Raw genomic sequence first — 19653 nt, forward strand, 5'->3', positions numbered from 1 at the left:
TACTTTAAAACAGAATTCCATTTAAGAAGCGAAAAGTTTCTCCAAATGCATTGGCAAAAAAGGTTAAATTTCAAGTGATTAAAGCTCTAATCATAAAAATGTTTATATTTCGCATATGTAAAAAATAATTAATCTCACAGAGGTACAGATTTCCGACAAACCTTACAGTGAACGATTTAAAAACGATGAGAATGTATGTGATGACAAAATGAAACTTGATGCACTGAACATAATACGGACTTAATGAGATTTGAATAAATCGAATACTAAACGTAAATAAAAGCCTATGTTATAGCTAAAAGCAGAGACGTTTCAGCGAGTTCTTCCTCCTGATCTTGGGATCGCGGTTCTGGGGACGTTGTGGCGGCGTCAGTCGCTCTCGGGGCATCATTAGTTTGGAGGGCGTGTCCAGCTCGGTGACCAGGCAGCGCTCGCCGGGATGGGACTTGGACAGGCAGTTGACGCAAAAACGAAACTGGCAAATGACGCTGGTGCACTCGGCAAAGTTATATTCTGGTGCTGGCGGTGGGGTCCTGATGTCGTCGAGATCCAGGGACAAGAAGCGCTTGAGGGGCGGTCCGCCCGAGCTGAGGAATGTACTGGTGTTGTATCCGATGGGCAGCGTCTGGGACAACGCAGTGTCGCCGCTCCTGGCCGCCTCGCTGATGAAGACCCTACTGCCCCGTCCGCAGCGCGGGCATTTGACGCGCTGCGACTGCTCGCGCAGAACCCGTCCGGCATCCACATCCATCATGTGGAAGCTCAAGTTGCCCGAGTCCATTAGCGAGGCGGCACTGTTGGCCAGGCTGCTGTGGTTCGAGGTCTGCAATGGCACTGTATGGTTTGCCTTGGGCACATGGCTGCGCCGCTTGGGCACTTGGTGATTCTCTTTGGTACGGCTTAGCTTGAGCCGGTGGTTCTGCAGGCGCTCCAAGTCCCGCTGACTGCGGTAGACGGCCTGCTTCCAGGCCGCCGACACCTGGGTCATCACGTCCAGCGTGTGGGCGCCCACATGACGCAGTATGCAATCCAGCGCAGGTTGTTTCTGGGCCAGCTTGGCCACTATGTCCAGCTTCTCCACGCCGCCGTAGAACCGATTCTTCGGCGGCGGTGGCTCCTGCTGGGGGAAGAGCAGCTTTTTGGACTTCTTAGGGCTGCTGTGCGGCGGTTGGAAGTGTTTCTTGCGCCGCTTTGGCAGACTCTGCGCCTCCTGAAGGCGAGGCGTCAACGAGAAGGGCTCCTCTACATCCACAGAGCCCTCCCTTTGGGAGCGCGACTTGGAATGGGGAAATGGCTTGCTCGGGTGGAGGTCCTGCTCCTGGCTCCCACTGGGCGTGGTCAGCCCCCGAATCATTGAGGTGTTGGACGCATTGCGACAGTTCTCGCCGTCAGCGTCCTCCAATAAAAATGGCGTCTCCGCGGTGGAATTGTGCAGCGCCCGGAAGGATGTGTAGCCGGACTCGTTCATCTCCGCCTCGAGGGAGCCCCGGCTGGGGCTCTTATTGCGCAGCGCCGCGCGCCGGTAATACGCGCTCATCTCGGGCACTTTATCAGACTTTCAAACTGTTATGCTTTTCGCATCGGTTGCTTGTTTTTGGTGACAATTCCTGGACTATCGGTGCGTCGATTGGCGTCCCATTGTCATCGATTGACTGCTGCTTGATCAAAGGGTGGCAGCACTGGCGGGTGCGAAACTTGGCTAGGTTGTTGAATTGCGCCAGCTTTGAAAATATTAATAAGTACACTAACCTAAAGATGGGCGCTTATGCCAGCGCCGCAGCACCTAGCGGACGGTAGCGGTACTACTGACCGCGCCAAGGCCTGCTTACTTTATCACTGTGGACGGCAGTCCGCGTAGTGGCGAAGCGCACCAGGAGGTTGTGCGTGGGCCACTCTATTTATACACGAAGAAATAAAAATCTGCAGTAATCGTCCGACGGTTAAGAGAGATACATTAATCGAAAGGTATTGCAAGAGCTAAATGTATTCAATACCAATGCTTAAAGAAAAGTGGTTTGCGAGAAAGAGTGGTAAATGTGAAAAAGTAAAAACTTGGAAAATTATATCTTTTTTTATTAAAATTTTTTTAAGTTTATTTCTGATTGCTCAAGAACTGCTCTAACAATTTCCAATACAATTTTAAGATGTATGTATAGTTCTTAAGATTGCTCACATTTTGACGTACGACAAATTGAATTAAAAAGTCTCGTTTGAAAGTTATTAATAAAAAGAAATGGCCATCCTTACCTGTTCAGGACACAGCCTGAGCATTGCATTTTTTGAGCATATCCAATTGCGTATATTTGACCTGGAAAGTTAGATAATGTTAAAGAGCTTAATATAAGAAACATTAGTTCTACCACTTTTGAAAAAATCGTTAGTTTGGCGGTTCAAACCGCTATAAATAGCTAAAATTTTGGAATTTTTTACGCTTCACTAACCTGAAATTTGTAAATACCATCGCCCAAAGATTTTGGCCCAAATTGTTTTTGTTCCGAGCTTATTTAAACTTTTTTCCTATTTCTTAATACCCATTGTCATTCCTTAACGTTTTACATGCAAATACCTATGTTTTATGGGAAAAGTGATTTTTTTTAACATTTTGATGATGGTCTAGCTGGTAGAGACGTCCGCTTAATGAACAATCGTAAAAAGATAATTAGTTCTTGTTCTCGACATGACAAGTGGACCCTTTACTTATTTATTTTTATCTTTTTTAATTTATTTAATTTTCTATTTACCTATTAAATGGTTGCTAAAAAGGTGTTGGTTGGAATAAACGCTATTGGTATTTTTAAGCTCGACCATATCACCATACCTTCATTATTCGTTGCATGGCCAAATGCACGCATGATCGAGTGAGGTAGGAATTTTTCCAAAGATTATTATTATTATTATGTTTATAAAAAGTATTTGTATAAAATAAATATTTAATAAATTAAGGTAAAAATAAAAATATATATATATAAATATATATATAGAAAAATTGGTCATTATTTCCAGAAACGTCTAACCATAAATTAAAAAAAATAATTTACTTAAAATAAAGTCTAATCGCCGTTTGATGAAAACCAGGGGCGATTTTCTTAAATTAAGAACGATTTTTTTAATGTAATCTTTTTAAAAACTTTATCCTTACACTTAAAAAATGTATTATTTTAATAAGTATTCTGATTGCGTGTTTTCGTCCGCGGGTAAATCTAAATAAAGGTTTGCAAAGCTTATAAAATGTTTGAAGTGCGAAAACTGGCAAGAAGTGAGCAGTAAAATCAAGACCCCAAACGTCCCGAAAGTTTTCAAAAGTTATTAAACAAAAAATTGCATTCGCCTATACTCTATCCCATAAGTTTTTACGAAACGGCAAAACCTTATTTTGTGATCACGTAAACGTGTTTGGGATCAAAACATTCTTTCTTGGGACCTACCTTCCTTTTTGTTCAGCCTTTAAAATTGAGGATGTTTATATATTTAAATCCTTTAAAACTCTGTTCAAATAAAATCATTTATTAAAATGTACACATTGCTTCGGCTTTCGCCCAATCACAATAATCTGGCCGTGGTCATCATCAGTGTCATCAAATTAACAGAAATCCTTCAATAATTTATCATTCGTTGCCCCCGACTCGTCCTCAGCCCTGACTTGTCTCTCTTCCTTCATATTCCTGTGTCCTTCCTGCCACAGACAAATTTGCCGGCTCAAGGTTTTTGTGCAAATCATGACGGGGCATAGATTTGGGAATCATGTGGAAGTCTTCCCCCAGCGAGCGGTGGATAGTTTCGTCAGCTGTCCATATTGCCCTCCTACAGGAGCCCCATGACCCACCACCACTTGCCACCCCATCGCACCCACTCCCAGTGCCATTTCGACGACTTCATCCACTTGCCAGAGGGGGGAAATGAGAGGTCGAGAGTCTGTTGTGGTTGCCGGAGGAAAATCAATGAATGATATTTCCTTTATGAGGCTCAATTATTTGCTGCGGGGATTTGCTATTCTTCCCCGGATTCTGTCATCTGGTTCGTGCCTCATTGTCCTTCTAAATGCTTTGGCAAAATATTTTGGGTATTTGCCCTGTCTTTTGTCAGCCAGCAGCTCCTGCGTTAATAATTTATGAATATTTGCTCATTTATTGTTTTGAATTATTTATGGTTTTATTATTTGTCTATTTGGTCGGCCGAAGGGGAGGTACTCGGGGGCGTGGCGGCGGGCAAAGATTTTGTTTTGATTTTAATTAAATCGACAGACGCACAGCGGCTTAATTTAAAGTCATTTGACTGTCCTAATCTCTTTTTCACCCGGTCTCCCTCTCCGGCTCTATATCTTTTGGGCGTGGGTTTGGCGTATTTGGCATATTAATTGTCGCTGTGGCTTTGGGATTAATTTGCAGCTCATTGGTTCAGCCCCTGAAGTCGTGGTTTCCCTGCTTTCCCTAAGATGGGAGGGATGTTGACTAATGACCTTGTCATTGTCAGGCGTAGAAATCAAAATAGGGGATTTGTGTTTCGTTTTTGGTTTTCAAGATGTGTAGAAAATCATTTGATCGATCCTAGATAATAAAATAGTATACAATATACATGTAATTTTAATAGTAAACGATGTTTATACCCTTGCAGAGTGTATAATGACTTCAGTCAGAAGCTTGCAACGCAGTGAAGGAGACTTTTCCGACCCCATAAAGTATATATATATATATATATATATATTCTTGATCAGCGTCACAAGACGAGTCGATCTAGCCATGTCCGTCTCTCCGTCTGTACGTCTGGCTGTCTGTCCGTACGTTTCTACGTAAACTAGTGTCTCAGTTTTAAAGCTATCGGTCTAAAACTTTCCAAAAAGTCTTATTTCTATTGCAGGTAGTGCATAAGTCGGAGCCGGCCGAATCGGACAACTATATCTTATAGCTCCCATAGGAGCTATCGGGGAAAAAATTAAAAAAAAATTATATCTTTGGTGTTTTTTTACTTTAACCTCCTATGGTTGGAAATAACATTTTGTAATTAGTTCTGAGTTTCGAATTAAATTTTATCAAAATCGGACGACAATATCATATAGCTGCCATAGAAACGATTGAAAATTAGTCGGAAATTATGAAAAAAATTATACCTTTGTGCTTTTTAACATATAATCTTCTAAGTTTGGAAATAACATTTTTAAATTAGTTCTTAATTTTGAATTAAATTTTATCAAAATCGGACGACTATATCATATTGCTGTCATAGGAACGATCGGAAAATTGGTAAGAAAATAATGTGAAACAAATTATAGGTTTGGGGGCTTTTTGACATATTATCCTATAACATTGGGAATTTCGAATTCAATTAATAAAAGTCTGACTACTTTTATAGATGGTCTGAAAAATAAATAATAGAATATTTTTTTTAATATCACTGAAGTCAGCAACAATCCTTGAAAACTACACTTGGTGTTACTAAAGTTGATTATTTCTTATAACTGCAAGGGTATACAAACATCGGCTTGCCGAAGCTAACCTCCTTTCTTTTTTTCATGTTGTTTATGGATATAAAATCATTTGATCAATCTTAGATAATAATATGCCGGCTTTAGACTTTTAAGATCTTATTGAAAATAACATACATATTTATGAATATTTAAAGATTTTTTTCATGTTTACGGTTCAAGGAAGTTGAACATTAAATCTGAATATAATTAATAAATAACAAAAAACCCATTTAGATAAATATTAAATATTAAGTGATACAATATTTTCAAAACTTTCAAAAACGTTATCGTGTATTCATTTACAAAAGCTTAAATATATCAGAGTGTTTTCAAAGTCAGAGAATCAAAAAATACCATTTCCCATATCTTAATTATAATATTTAAAGGTAAATATACTGGTGAAATTATTTTCTGTTTGAATCATTTAAATACAATTGAGATGTGGTGGGTTACTTCAAAGCGGGTCTAAGATCTAGCTACTGGACTCAAAAATCTTTGTATAAAACACCCCTCTCAAATTGAAATTAAACCTTGGGGTAACATGAAGGATTTAATTAAAATCCTAACCAACCTCTTCTAAGAAGCTTTTTGCTTTGGTTTACTTAAGGAATCCCAACTAACTTCCTCACCCCTTAACTTATATCAACAGGACACTATCCTTGAGGCCAATCCATGTCCAACGGATTTGACATATGTAGCCTATATGCTTACATATGTTTTATGTGGAGCTATGTTTGCACGGATATTGATATCGGGCTGATTAATTCGCGTTTACGCACCAGAACGACCCGAATGATGACGAATGGAGGAAAGGAAACGCAGCCCGAGTCAATATTTGCACTCAATCCGTACATATGCTCTAATTATTATCCCTTTAGCGGTGGGCAGTGCTGCTTGGCATTATGTCGCCGCACGCACACCCACTCCATGGCCCTTGGAGTATTTTGACCCAACCTAACGCCCCCTTGACAGCCCGATCAAACATGGGTCGGTCGCTCGAATCAACTAATTATGGTAATTTACCGCGGAATGTCAACAAATATTTTGTAACCGGTTATTTTATCGCACGGCCGCGACTCACGTAAGTCCTCGACTGAAGGAGGAATCCACCACCGCCAACCGACTCCTGATAGAGGGCCACTGGAGCTGGGTAGGATGGCATTGGAATTGGAAGAGGAGCTGGACGGGCCAGGTCCTTGGCAGTCGGAGCTTTTGACAAACGATGTTTACCGCCGTGGGAGGCCATCCTGGGTGTCCTTGCGACAACACGAAGCGGTCTGATTATTTTTAACCAACCGGCCAAGCGCACAACCTCAAATGGCTGAGCAAGCAAAGTAACCCGAACTGGAACTAGAACGGAGCCCAATTCGCTTGATTGTGTTTGATTTCGGCGGAGGGTACTTCTATATTTTCATTTTTGCTACCCATGAAAAGCTAGGGTGTACTGCACCTATGGTTCCAGAATAAATATATATTTACTTTGAAAAAAACGAAGATATTTCACTTTTCTCAAACCACGATTTTATTTTACTTTTCTGTCGCAAGAGTTTTTAAAGAGAATCTTGTGGAAACGCCTTTTACCAATACTCAAACTCTATTAGCTTAGGTAATTTAAAAAATGTTGTATAATTGAAACAATTTATGTATCCCTACCTAAAAATGATTCAGTTTAATATCATATTTATTTATTTTTGAAATCAACAGAAAGAAGTTCAAAACTATTTTATTTATTATTGTATATGTTAATAATAATCAATATTAATTTTATATATTTTATAAAGATTATATTTTTTGTATAATCATCGGTCTGAAGATTTTAATGATAGAATTAGTGGGCTTTACTTTCAGTTCTTGTGCACAGTCCAAGGTATCGTAGCGCCTAAAACTGGTGTATCACTTTGGAACTGTTGGTTCGCCTTTATTATGGCCCACTGCGTGGTAATTCATTTTTAGTCAATAAATCGCTCGGTTGCTGGTACTTTTTGTCCTTTACCTGGGTGTGGCGAAAAGAAAACATCCAGCAAACTGACTACGAAGCCAAGTTGAGAACCAGAGGAGCAGTATTAATTTGAAGGTAATAAGGAAATAATCGCACTCATTTATCATTTTAATGTTTTCGCATTGGACGACTGGGCGAGCCAGAAGTCAGAAGCAGTTAAGTCTGCTTGATAAAATGTAACCTTTTAATGCGTTCCTCAAATCAATATTTACATGCACACCATAGACAAACTACCATACAACTACGAATTTTAAAAATAAGTTCCAAAAAAAATTCATCAGTCAGCTAAAATCTATTAGGAAATTAAAAAAAATGAATTGGACCCTTGGTCTATTTGAGTAACTCGATACATTGAAATTGCAAAATTTGATGGATTCGCCAATTGCAATTTTTTGTATATTTTAAAAATCCATCCATCCCAGTCTTTTTGAGTGCGCCACGTGCTTTGCACATGACAAATGGCAGAACTCATGTGCAAATTTTAAAACGTATTTTTATTCATTTCAATTAGCGAATTACACATTGGTGCTTTATCTCTTGGTGTTTCGCATGACAACTTTGTAGAGCATTTTCAGACACATGCAAATTAATTTATTTTTCTGTTTTTAATTATCCTATCTTTGAAAGCTTTTTATTTTCAAGAACAATGTGAAAAGAGTACTAATTTTGAGACATATGTAAAGTAATTTATTTGTCTGCATTTTATAATTTCCCTCCGTTTTGTAACCTTTTTAACTTTAAGAAAAATATCCTTTTCACCCCCGAACTGCAATTTGTCAAAGAAGCAATTGGCGAGCCAAGTGTCCTAAGACGGAGAAGGGTTCAAGGGTCAGTTGTAAGGGGGTCCCAAGACCGAGAAACCCACTCCGCCAATCGTGTGAATTAATCATGGGGCGGCTATTTCAGTTCGGCGGGAAAAATGCGAAAAGTACACGGAAAAACGGCTTCAATTTGAATAATATGACGAAAGGGCCGGGCCAAAAAGGGTTGACAGCAAGGTGTTTGTGTGCGGGCTACCGCTCTTCAGGGTGTCACTGTCACCGGGCTCATTTCGCATGCACAACGTGCTCCAGGCCTCGCGGCTCGCTTGCCAATTTCATTTGGCGGCATCATTTCTGCTCGTGCCTTTGTCATTTTTCCTCAATTCCATTTCTTTCTGTTTTTCACGATTTTTCACCCCAGCTGATGGAAAACAAGATAAATGATTTCAAACTTGACTTTTCATTTCGTACATTAGCCGGAACGTGCCTCACATAGTTCATTTAACCCCTTCCCCGCCGCCACCTGGCCGAAAAACACTGGCCATCGGAGCCCGAGACCCGTGGAAAAGCGAGAGGAATCTAATTGTTTTCTATTAACGAGCCTCGATTTGTTCCACGACTTCCACACATTCGGTTGATCAAAATATCACACACTGCCTTGTTTGTTTACCCCTACTTTCCGAGTGCGACTCGAAGTCCGCCCTTCCAGGCTCTGACCCCCACCCACCTCTATTTGGACATATGTTGCTCTGCTCGGACCGATGATGTATAGCCCCTGGCCCTCGGTTGTCGCCGCTGATTATGGTGGCTACAATGCTGCGGACCATGAAGTGGTGGCTGGTGGTGCTCGGACCCCGAGCTGGAATGTGACTCCATAAACACTGTTTGCATTTAGGATGAAATTCAATATTAATTGGATGAAGGCCCAACGAGAATTGCGTGTTAAATGCTAATAAGTGCGGAAAACACTGAGGTTCCCAATCTTTTGTAAGGGAAAACTGAAACATGTTGGTATAAAATGAGGTTACACCATCATATTTTTCTAGCTTTAGTGGAAGCTACAACCTGAACTTGTTATTTTTTTTTGACTATTGTTTATTATGAAAATAATTTTTTCAAATTATTCTTTTTTACTTTTAGCATTAAAACAAAATGTATTACAATTAAACCTACGGTAATTTCGAAATGAGATAATTTTTTTATTTAAATCAAAATCAAAAGATAGTTTTCTTAAGATGCTCCCTTTTGCTACATATATGGAAATGTACCAATGGTACAATTTGAAAGCATTATTTCTTGATATATTATTTCTTAATAAAGTTACCCAGTTGATATAAACAGCTTATAAGTCAAAATATTTAAGGTCTTAGTCCTTCCAACTGGAATCCAACTTAACTAAGTAAACAAAGAGTTACGACCAGCATATCCCTGTAACCAGATATCACATTCGCTAAATCGAGGATGGTTACATCATTGTCCCAGCGATGGGTTTCCCATCGGATGATTGTGAGCCCGCCCGACTGATACGCGCCCCGAAGGGTCTCACCTTAACACCTCCTTAGGGTCACACACTCCCCTCCCAGACAGATATTCCCATGGACATAATGTCATGGTGGTGGCACTTACACTCCTAGCTTTTCTCCTCTTTTTATCCATTTAATCAATTAAGTCATCAGTTCAATATTTCTATTTGCACTGCCATTGTTTTTTTCTATTCGGTTACTTCCTGGCAGCGCTTGATGATGATTATGGTGATGGTGGTGGTTGGGCTGGGTTCGGATTGGGCTGGTGCTTGGGTGCCTCCCTTATTGACTCTCCTTTGACATCCGACCGATTGTCACACTATCTTACCAACTTTCGATTCACAGTCCCATCGTTTTTTGTCTGAGCTGATCACGTGTCTGCCTCCTCCTCTGTGCTTTGAGTCTTTGGTTACTGGAGGCGCTGCCATCCAGACACTTAATTAAGACGAAATGCCGCTGTTTTATTATTGGTATAGTAAATACTCCATAAATTTACTAATGAAAACACTTAACGACACACGTCACAAAAAAACAATGCGGGAATTCGGTTTTTATTTACCCAATATTAGGATGGGCCCTCTGACATTTAGCAGAATGGGAATTATGGTATTATAATCAACAAAGGTACTCAGTCGTTCTTAGGGTCTACGCATTTACTAGAATTATGTGTTGTTAAAGTGGGAAATTATGCGGGAGTGCTAAGTATTTGCTTTGAATTTAGCTCACATTTCTGAGAAGAAATGACAATTAGATCCACTAAGACGTTTGCCAAGTTTTTCTTGGAATGTCACGGGGGCCAATCTGAAATTGCTGGGAAAGAGCAAAAAGTTATGGGACTCTGGCCTAGACTGAAATCCTTTAACTTAATTGTGCGTCATAAATTAAAATGCCAGATCTTAAGAACGCCAGAGGCTGATTAGGGGGCCTTCTGCAGTAGGAACTCGGCGTTCCTTGGTTTTCAATTAAAAGTTTTGCAGGTAAGCGAATTTGGAGAACTCTTTTGGAGCTCCCTCTGCAGCTTTAATTTATTGCTGAAAGTTGGTTGCCCCTCTCAAAAGGGACTTCAATTTGAGAAGTCCGGAGAATCATATTTTCTTTGGTTGTCCACAACTGCAATTTATGTTTGTGCTTACGATTGAAAATCTGGGTTCTGACAACAACCTACTCGAAATTGGAACTGGTAGGCCTTGTAAGACGAGCATTGCACATGGCCCCAGATGCATTTGGCACTCTGCCTGCCCTCCAATCTGGGCATAATTCTTAATGTTTTGCTTTCAATTTACTGAGACTACTTAGGCAGCTCTCCGGGTGCCCAAACACATTTGCATATTCGTTGACAAGGCCCCAGAACTTGGGCATCGAATAAAACAAATGCAATCATTTACAAATCTCTCAGGGCTCCTAGGATGGAGCAATCTTCCATCGATTACCAACGACCGAAGACCTTAACTGGACCACAGCTGGTGTAAATTGGATTGCTAGCCGGATCTTGGGTCCGTCTTTGGCTTCTGTGTTTGTTTCTTGGGTCCAGCTTATCGGATTTCGAAGTTGACTTTATGGTTTATGTAAACAAAACTGTGGAGACATCATATGATTTAATTGTGTAATTAAATAAATGGTGAGGTGTCATTGGAAATACCAGTATCTTGAGTTGTAAATCTTGTTATTGCCTGCACTTACAACTTTTGAATTTAATAAAATTTAAAATAACTAATAAGTAACAAGGACGATTTAAATAAAGAACTAAATATTTTCCATAAAATTTAAAAAATATTATAAACATTAGGCTATAATAAGAAATTTATAAGGAACATAAATTTTAAGCTTTTCCAGGAAATTTAATAAAGAATTTAAAACATCTTATTAATAGAAAGCTATAATTATGAGTTTCTCCAGAAAGGTTAAAAAGAGACTAACAACTATGGTAATTTATAGGTTTAAATTTGTCATAATTAGGTAGGTTTATTAAAAGATTAAACAAAGTTAGCTTATTCATGCAAAAGCCACTTACTTTCTCTTATCCTAGACCGAATTCCAAACTCATTCCCTGAACTCTCCCAGTAATCCCGTTGAAATCAATGTTAAATAAATTATGTACAACTATTTAGCAATAAATTAATCTTCATAAATCACAATTGAACAACAGGGACGACAACCTGGCGACTGTCAGGTGAACAGATAGATGGCTGGCGAGCGGGAACTTGGAACGGCGTTCCATGAACTACATTAAATTAGAAACGAGGCGTCGTCAAGATTCCGTATAATGACAAAAGCAATTAATTTTGTGTGTGCCCAGGCAGCGATGCCGGGGAATTGTGCGCAAAGGTGTTGGCTGAGCATGGGGAAAGGGTTGACACCAACCCGCCCCAACCCTTTTCCACCTCAACCCCGATTACGTTCACAAATCGCTACACCAACGTGGCAGAGACACCTCCACCTTCTCCGGCTCCACCTCCATTGTATCCCCCAACACCCCTGGACACACAATCAAAATTCCACAGGCGAAGGTTGTTCGGAGCTCAGAGGAAGCCCTTCTCCACCTCCCATTCGAGTTTCGAAAGCTTTGCAATTAATTATGCGAATCTGACGAATCTTCCTAAGCGGCAACTCTTCGACTTGGCCAAAACACAGATACGCACGCACACATGAGACGGAGCCAAAATGCTGTTGCCGTCAACCGGCTGGCATCATGATTTACACGGCCTCAGTCTCGGGCAAAGTGTTTCCAGGGGGTTGGCAATCGGGCCGTACGTCTGCGCCTGTGGTAACCGAGGGGGAAAGCTAGAGTAAATGCAAATTTAAAGGCGTGAATAAGCCAACGGCAAGCTCCAGAACTCTAATTGTAGACAACCCCCGTAATTATCCGCTATGGAAAAGCCATTAATGGCATTAGAGGGATTTCGGTGAGTTCAAGGGGAAGGTGTTACGTTTTGGATATCCCTTGCCGTAAATGGAGGGCAATCGTGTTAAGACTGATTTAGCAGTTAGTAGTTAGGCAATAGTTAAATACTTACAATATGACTATGGAAAATAATACTTGTTGTGACTTTAAATGTTAGGTATGTTAGTTTTAATATTATAGTATAGTTACTTGAACACTTAGGGAACAGATAATAATTATTTTTGATATTCGTAATGTTACTAAAAATATTTCGATCTTAAAGTTTAATTTTCCGCCACACCCACATAAAATACATAAGTTGCTTATATGCTGGGATGTACATTTTTTATAATTGTATAAAATATCTCTGGTGTATTAATTTCCTGAAATACAGATAAATAATATTTAAATATATAAGATATGACTTGGAATAATTTATGTATTCCATCGTCCAATAGGTTAATAAAAATCATTGTTAGAAATTAAAAAAAGAAAGGACCGTTCCCATGGAATAATTTTAATTTAAATTAGAAACGGATTTATTCATTTAAAACCACAAACTGGTAAGTAAAACCAACCAAATTCCTTTCCTTCCGAGTAAAGAATGAATTATATTCTACTTTTAAACAAAAATTCAATAATATAATTCAAAGAAAAAACTATATAATATTTAGAAAAGGGCCTCACAGAGCTATCTTAGTTTTCAAGCTAATCCCTCTCTTTACTTTTAAAACCGGCGCCTAAATATTTTTTGACTTGTTTTAAAATCCCATGTTCACCTAGTTGCTTACTTAAACCTCGTCTGCTTTCATTAATTTTCCAGTTCCGAAGAGGGTTGTCGCCTCAATTCCTCACCCCAGTGCACTTTATGGCCGATTCTGGGGCTGGGCAACATAAACACTTGACAATATGACAGTGGAACAGAGAAGCAGGATGCGGCCAAAGGAGGATGCTAAATGGGCCACAGGCCACACCCCTTTGCTAATTTGGGGAGAAACCAAAAAGTGTTTTGGACCCACTTAATGGTTTGTTTTCGGTTGACAACTTTTCGTCTGCTGGCCGCAGCCTTTTGAGAGCACTTTCCATTTGTTTGGCTTGTGGTCGCCTGATGATGAGCAGGAAATAGGGGACTTTGGGGAGAACGGAAACTAACAACTAATTTAAAGCAATTATGTAAAAAGTTTCCACTCGAATTTAGCAGGCGCGTTCAAAGTTCTATCGCCGCAAATGTCCGTTCGTAAATTTTAGTGGGAATAGTTTTAATTAAATTTGTCAAATTATGACAGAAAATTCAATTAGTTTTTGGGCTGGCAATGTTTTCGGCCAATTTAAGTTGAAAGTTAAGTGTTCGACAAACGCGAAGGAAGGTGGTAATATGTATAAAACTCTTGATCATCCCCATCAATGAGGAATTCCCAATGCGTATGCTTCAAATCTCTTCGGTATTTAGCTTCCGAGGTCCCTTTCGTTATGCACTTGTTCAAAAATAATAACTAATCATAATAATAGTTAGGAAAAAAGATTCTCGGAAATCATTTCATGGGAATTTCCTTCGCCTGTAACTCCATTTTACGACACGTGCCTGCGCACGCACTTTGATTAGGGCCAAGTCAATCTACCCCATCTAGTCCAGCCCTCTATAAGGAAATTACCACTTGTCACTCTCAAAGGGCCACCAGCCACTGCAAACCACCACCCAGTAAGACCACGTTCCTTTTCGAAAAACCCACCAATATCGGATTTCGGATTGCATAAACTGAAAACCGGGCTTGGCTCGGGATTGTGGGAAGTCCTGCCAGTGTCAAATTTTTATGACTCTGTTTGATTTCTGGCCGGCGTAACGCCGTTAATGGAAGGCACTTGTTCGACCCGTAGAAACTAACGAGATTTCCAACATCGGGATACGGATCTACAATCCTACGACAATATTTGCCAGAGGATAACATGTGTAGAAGGGCAAGTGCAGTGTCATTCTAAAGTGTGGGAAATTATTAGAGCTGCTCCGGCTTTCGCTCAAACAGGTTTTGGATTCGTTTCTTGATGTCTTTATTGTCTATATGGATTGTTTGTAAGAGTTAAATAATGATATATTTTTAATAAATGACTATTTCTACAAGCCATTTACATAAAAAATATTTTATCGACTTAAAAAATTACCGAGGTTATACATTTAATAAGTTTTTATGACTTTTCAAACAAGTAATAACTTGTGCTGTAGTTTAGAATTAATATTATAAATCTCATATCATTTACTAAAAAATTTAAAAAAAAATGCAAGTATTTGTTAAGATTTTACAAACTGTCAGACCAAAACATTAAAACGAAAGCTTTGAAGCTTTTTTGCATTTCCTTTCCCTATCGGTTTTTTACCCCATTCTTTATTGTTTCTGTTAAAAATATTTTTCTTTGTTTTTTTGTTTTTATGTCAATGGTTTTTTGTTGCTATTAAGTTAATTGCTAATTCATACTTGTAGAGGATTTATTTTCCACTCCTAACAATCAATCAAAAGTTTCTCAAATCAGGTTTTATATAGATATATTTTTTTAGGCTTCAACTGCCAGCTTTGCGGTGTAATGTCATTTGTAATTCTACGCCTTTTCGGTCGCAGAATCTCCGGTTGTACGCCAAATTGTGGCCATTTGTGCTAAAAGAAGGAATTGGTTTCCCACAATCCGAAGTTCATCACATAATCGCATTCGCATTTGGCGCTTCAAATTTCAGAGTGTTCGCCTGCAACACTTTCGCCTCAATCGCCGGCAAATCCTGTGCCGATTCAGATTCGTATTTGGATTCAGAATCAGATTTAGATTCATCTGTCGCGGAGCTCTGGTCTGTACTCTCTGCATTGGGTAAATGTGATTTATGCTCCGCTTTATGTAAAGGCGTCAGGAGCAATTCCAGCAGCAGCGCACAAATTAACTTCGACGTGGAGTGGGCCAGAAAGTCGAGACGTGTTCCGTAATTCAATATCCACCCGCCAGGAGATGCAGTTGGGCCGGAGCCGGAGCCGGAGCCAGGGGCTCAGAGGTCACATTTGGCAGCCAAGTCGGTAAGTATTCCCAGAGGATCCGAGTAATTTCCTACCCTTGGCACTAAGTATTATTGTGCATTAGAGGACTAATAAACAGGTTCGCAGTTGTCCTCGCAGTCCTGCTCCCGCTTGCGCATTCATAGTTTGTCTGGGACTTTATACCTGCTACGTGATTTACGGCAATAACTCATCGTGCCCATCGCAGCCACGAGCTCTCCGAGGTACTCTACGGCCAGGCAAAATCATGAGACAAATAAATCAGGAATACTAAATTAATTCACTTTTCTTTCCTGGCTTTTCTTAATTAAAGCCTTGACTGTGGGCCGTGATATATACCTACCAACTTGAGGGCATTTAAAGTTATAATCGAGAAAATTTGTCTATGAGTTAAGACGTTTTCGGTGGATTTTAAGGCGAGATATTTATTTTAAGGCTAGCCCATCGAAGGGAATTGAAACTGAAAACAAAATCTCAAAAGAAATATTTAAAAGAAAAGTTTTTAGATTAAATTACAACATTAAGTTTTAAAATCATATGGTTTTATTTTTTAAAGCTAGGTGCGTCAGTCCATCCGTCAGTCCGTCCGCCTGTCCGTATGAACGCTGAGATGAGAAACTATCAGAGCTAGAGGAGTGGGACTTGGCATGCAGGTTTCTAGGCTTCCTACGCAGATCCACTTTCCTTTAGCAGTTTGCCACGCCAACTGTAGTGCCTAACGTTTTTATGTCACGCCCACTTTAACGCCCACAAACGGTTAAAACACATCTGTCTACCGCCCACATACTCTATATTCAATAGCGGGTAGGTGGCTTTATGTATCTCCAATGCTCCCTTTAGCTGAGGAACGGGTATGTGATAGTCGAGGCACTCGCCTATGGCGTTTTCCTTGTTTTCTTGATAAAAATGTTCAAACATGAAAAGTATGATATACTTTGGATTACACTTATGCGCTTTTCACGTGACTAACAATACAAAGTCCGCATTGTTGTGGGTTTTAAAACAAATTTTACAGCCTCCGCAGGAGTACCTCATGCGCTTTGTTGATGTTTGCTCTAGCGTGGCCGACCCGCCCTAATGTCGACTTATGACACCAAAAATGCTCAATTTTCAGGAGTTGCGCTTTCCTCAGTCGACTGAGGGTGCGGGAAATGCACGAGGATAAGGGATATCAACGGGGTTACAGCTGAATTAGTCCGGTGGGACTGCGCGTCGGGTCGGGGCGTTTTGTTTGCTTTTGTCAAGGCAAGACGCACTCCCTGCGCTAAATAATCACGCAGCGGGAAGGAGCGAACAGCCTCAGCCTCGCAACAATTGAGATATTCAATTGGCAACAAGCGCCGCCTGCGGAGGCAGTACACTGCGGTAAATAAATTTCCGGGTGTTTGAGATTATGTTATTATGTTATGTATGTCTTTTTTATTAAGCATCTTACTAAGTTAAATTTATATCTTTTGTCCATTTTGAAATTTGTAACTTGCTTTTTGCTTGATCATTTTTAATAACTGGTTCCCTGTTTTACCATCACCCCTCAAAATAAATAAGTAAACTAGTGTATGAATACCAAGCCTAAAAGGGCAACGAGGGTCAATGTCAAGTTAACATTTGTTCAGTTCTATATCAGAATAAATAACTTAATAGTTTTTTCTACATTTTTAAATAACAACGATTGCATATAATGACTTATAAAAATGGCTTTTTTGTGTTTATATACTATGCCTTCCTATTTCTTCCAGTGCAGCAACCACCGGGGCAATCAGCCACCACCCAATCCCGCTGAGCGAGCGATTAGTTTGGGAAGCTGTAGCTGGCCGATGTTGCGCATCCGTGAGTTACAATTGCGGTTTCCTCGCCTGGCCCTGCAGCGGCGTCGGGGGAGGATTCGGGACTGCCACCGGAAAATCACTCCAGTTGTGCGTGTTGTTGTTCTTTTGCCGGCCTGCACTTGAAATTGTCAGCAGGTGCCCGCTGCTGTGCGTTGTAACAACATTTGCAGTTATAGTGTTACACTTAGTTAACTGAGCACTGCAGTTACTGGGCTCGGGATCGGAGGCGGAATCAATTTAACTGCATTTGGCAGTCGATTGTCACGGCGATGATGCGATGGCCCTGTGTGTTTGGGCCATTAATAAACATTTGGTCGTCTGTTTGTGTAATAAAAATGCAATTCCCATTAAGTGTCCGTCTGGGGGAGGGAATTTTTCGCCACCGACCGATGACCAGCTGAGTCAGCTGGGCAGTTGGGGGGAAATGTTGGGTTTTCAGGGGCACTTCGATGGGAGGTCAGTTCAATGAGGTTGGAGCTTCAAGTGGGGCTTGAGAAGCAGACTCTGCCATTTGTTGTGCGATTTTTTAGACCCTTTCTTAAAAAAAAAACATTACCACCTTGAGCACAAGTTTTGAGTAACTTAATAGCCCTTTTCCCGAAAATAAAGGGCAATTAAGATCCATTGTCTTATCCGACGTTCAGTTCGTGTTCATCCGGAACGAAAACGGCCAGCATAATCGAGTTCGGAGATACAAGAAAGGGTGCAGAGCTGTTGAAAAGTCTTTAGTCATCGCCCCAAACGTTTTTCATGTCTCAGAGCCATAATGATGGCGGCAATAAATTCGCATTAAGATCGCCTTGGGTAAATTCACTGGCACGCAGATGGTCTTGTGGAATGACTTTAAAAGCACAGCCCCTCTTGAGAAGAGCTGATCCTGACGGGACCGATTTCCCGCCCCATTTCGGGCTTGAAGTACCTTCAGCTAATTGCGTTTAATTCGTTCAAAGAACCCGCATGGTGACTCCATGGCTTATGCTTTTTGTTTTATGCAATCGTAAAACGCTCGCTCAATCAATAATGTAAAGATCAGCTCCGTGCTATTTCGATTCCACTCGCTCAACTCGTGCCTCTGCGCGACGGAAGTTGCTGATTTTGTGACTTTTTCAGATCGTTTAAGATTGATTGATCAATGTTTTATGATCACCAACGCCTCGGTCGACGACTCGCCCATGGTCGGCTGATCTTGGGGCTTTGCTTTTGTTGCGGGCGGCACAAGCGTTTGTTGATTAAATCGCAGGATGCTATCGATCATTGCACAAATTAACATACGGCTGCGCCCTTCGTACCATTCTCCCCGTCAGTTAGCTATTAATTTTTATTCGAGAACCCATAATCGCCGTCAGCACTGCAAATGTGCTAGCATAATCGTGGGAACTTCCATGTATTTAAAAACAAATTACCTGGTTGATTCTATTTTGTATTCTCAAAGTATATTGTACTACAAACAAAATTTATCCACATGAGCAATCGTTCTTACCGTCACCTTGTAGCATTTTCTACATATTTTCCAAACCATTTCATTTTACATTTCGTAGCTATACTCACGTACCCCACCTTTTTATTTATCCTTATTGAAATTGTCAAATGCAGAAAGGGGTAAGCAAAAAGTATCTCACCGCTTCACGAAAGGTAGACAGAAATATTTTTTATTGATGAAATTGGTTTGGCTACAGCTCAACTCCATTTGCAAAGTAGACAATTTGCCGCTGTGCAAATTGCAGACTGGGGAATAGTCCGATTCCAGGAGGAGGAGGTTGTACCTTGTGCTCGCCGTATCCAGCGTTTGCAATTTATATATTTTTTATTGTCAAATTTGGTAGAGACACAAGCTCCCCGATGAAGATGGAAGATGGCATGGGAGATGGAAATGGCTGGGTGGTTTGATGGCTACCCTTGTCTCGTACGTGATATTTGATATCTTGATATCTGCGGCTGGACACGTTGGGGAATAGAAAACAAATTCGAGTGGGCTTCACCCACTCATGATTTAATCATGCGACTTTGAATATTCTTGTTTATAATTCTCGGGGATAAACGTGTGAGTTTTTAATATTTCTATGTGCGCGTTGACGCTCAGGGTTATTCGAAGGCCTTTATGAAATTCCGATCCCAGTTTGCCTTCTGAATTCAAAAAGTTCTTGTCCAACTTGCTATTGACACTGTAAGGGAT

At 40.3% G+C, this 19653-nt stretch overlaps 2 protein-coding genes across 2 annotated transcripts in view; one reads left to right on the top strand and one right to left on the bottom strand.

Moving 5' to 3' along the window:
• Positions 1-19653, top strand: part of LOC108033781 (sodium/hydrogen exchanger 9B2) — an 87236-nt gene that overhangs the window by 19096 nt on the left and 48487 nt on the right. The gene's annotated exons all lie outside the window — the stretch shown is intronic.
• LOC108034294 (uncharacterized) lies at positions 79-1630 on the bottom strand. Its single transcript, XM_017109155.3, has one exon. It carries the CDS (start codon positions 1535-1537, stop codon positions 296-298), a length of 1242 nt encoding a protein of 413 aa, XP_016964644.1. The 5' UTR covers positions 1538-1630; the 3' UTR covers positions 79-295.

This window comes from Drosophila biarmipes, chromosome 2L, assembly GCF_025231255.1.
Source record: "Drosophila biarmipes strain raj3 chromosome 2L, RU_DBia_V1.1, whole genome shotgun sequence".
Taxonomy (NCBI): domain Eukaryota; kingdom Metazoa; phylum Arthropoda; class Insecta; order Diptera; family Drosophilidae; genus Drosophila; species Drosophila biarmipes.

Bases quoted from the DNA above. Each gene is read 5' to 3' on its own strand.
- LOC108034294 (XM_017109155.3), bottom strand. From the start codon at position 1,537: ATGAGCGCGTATTACCGGCGCGCGGCGCTGCGCAATAAGAGCCCCAGC.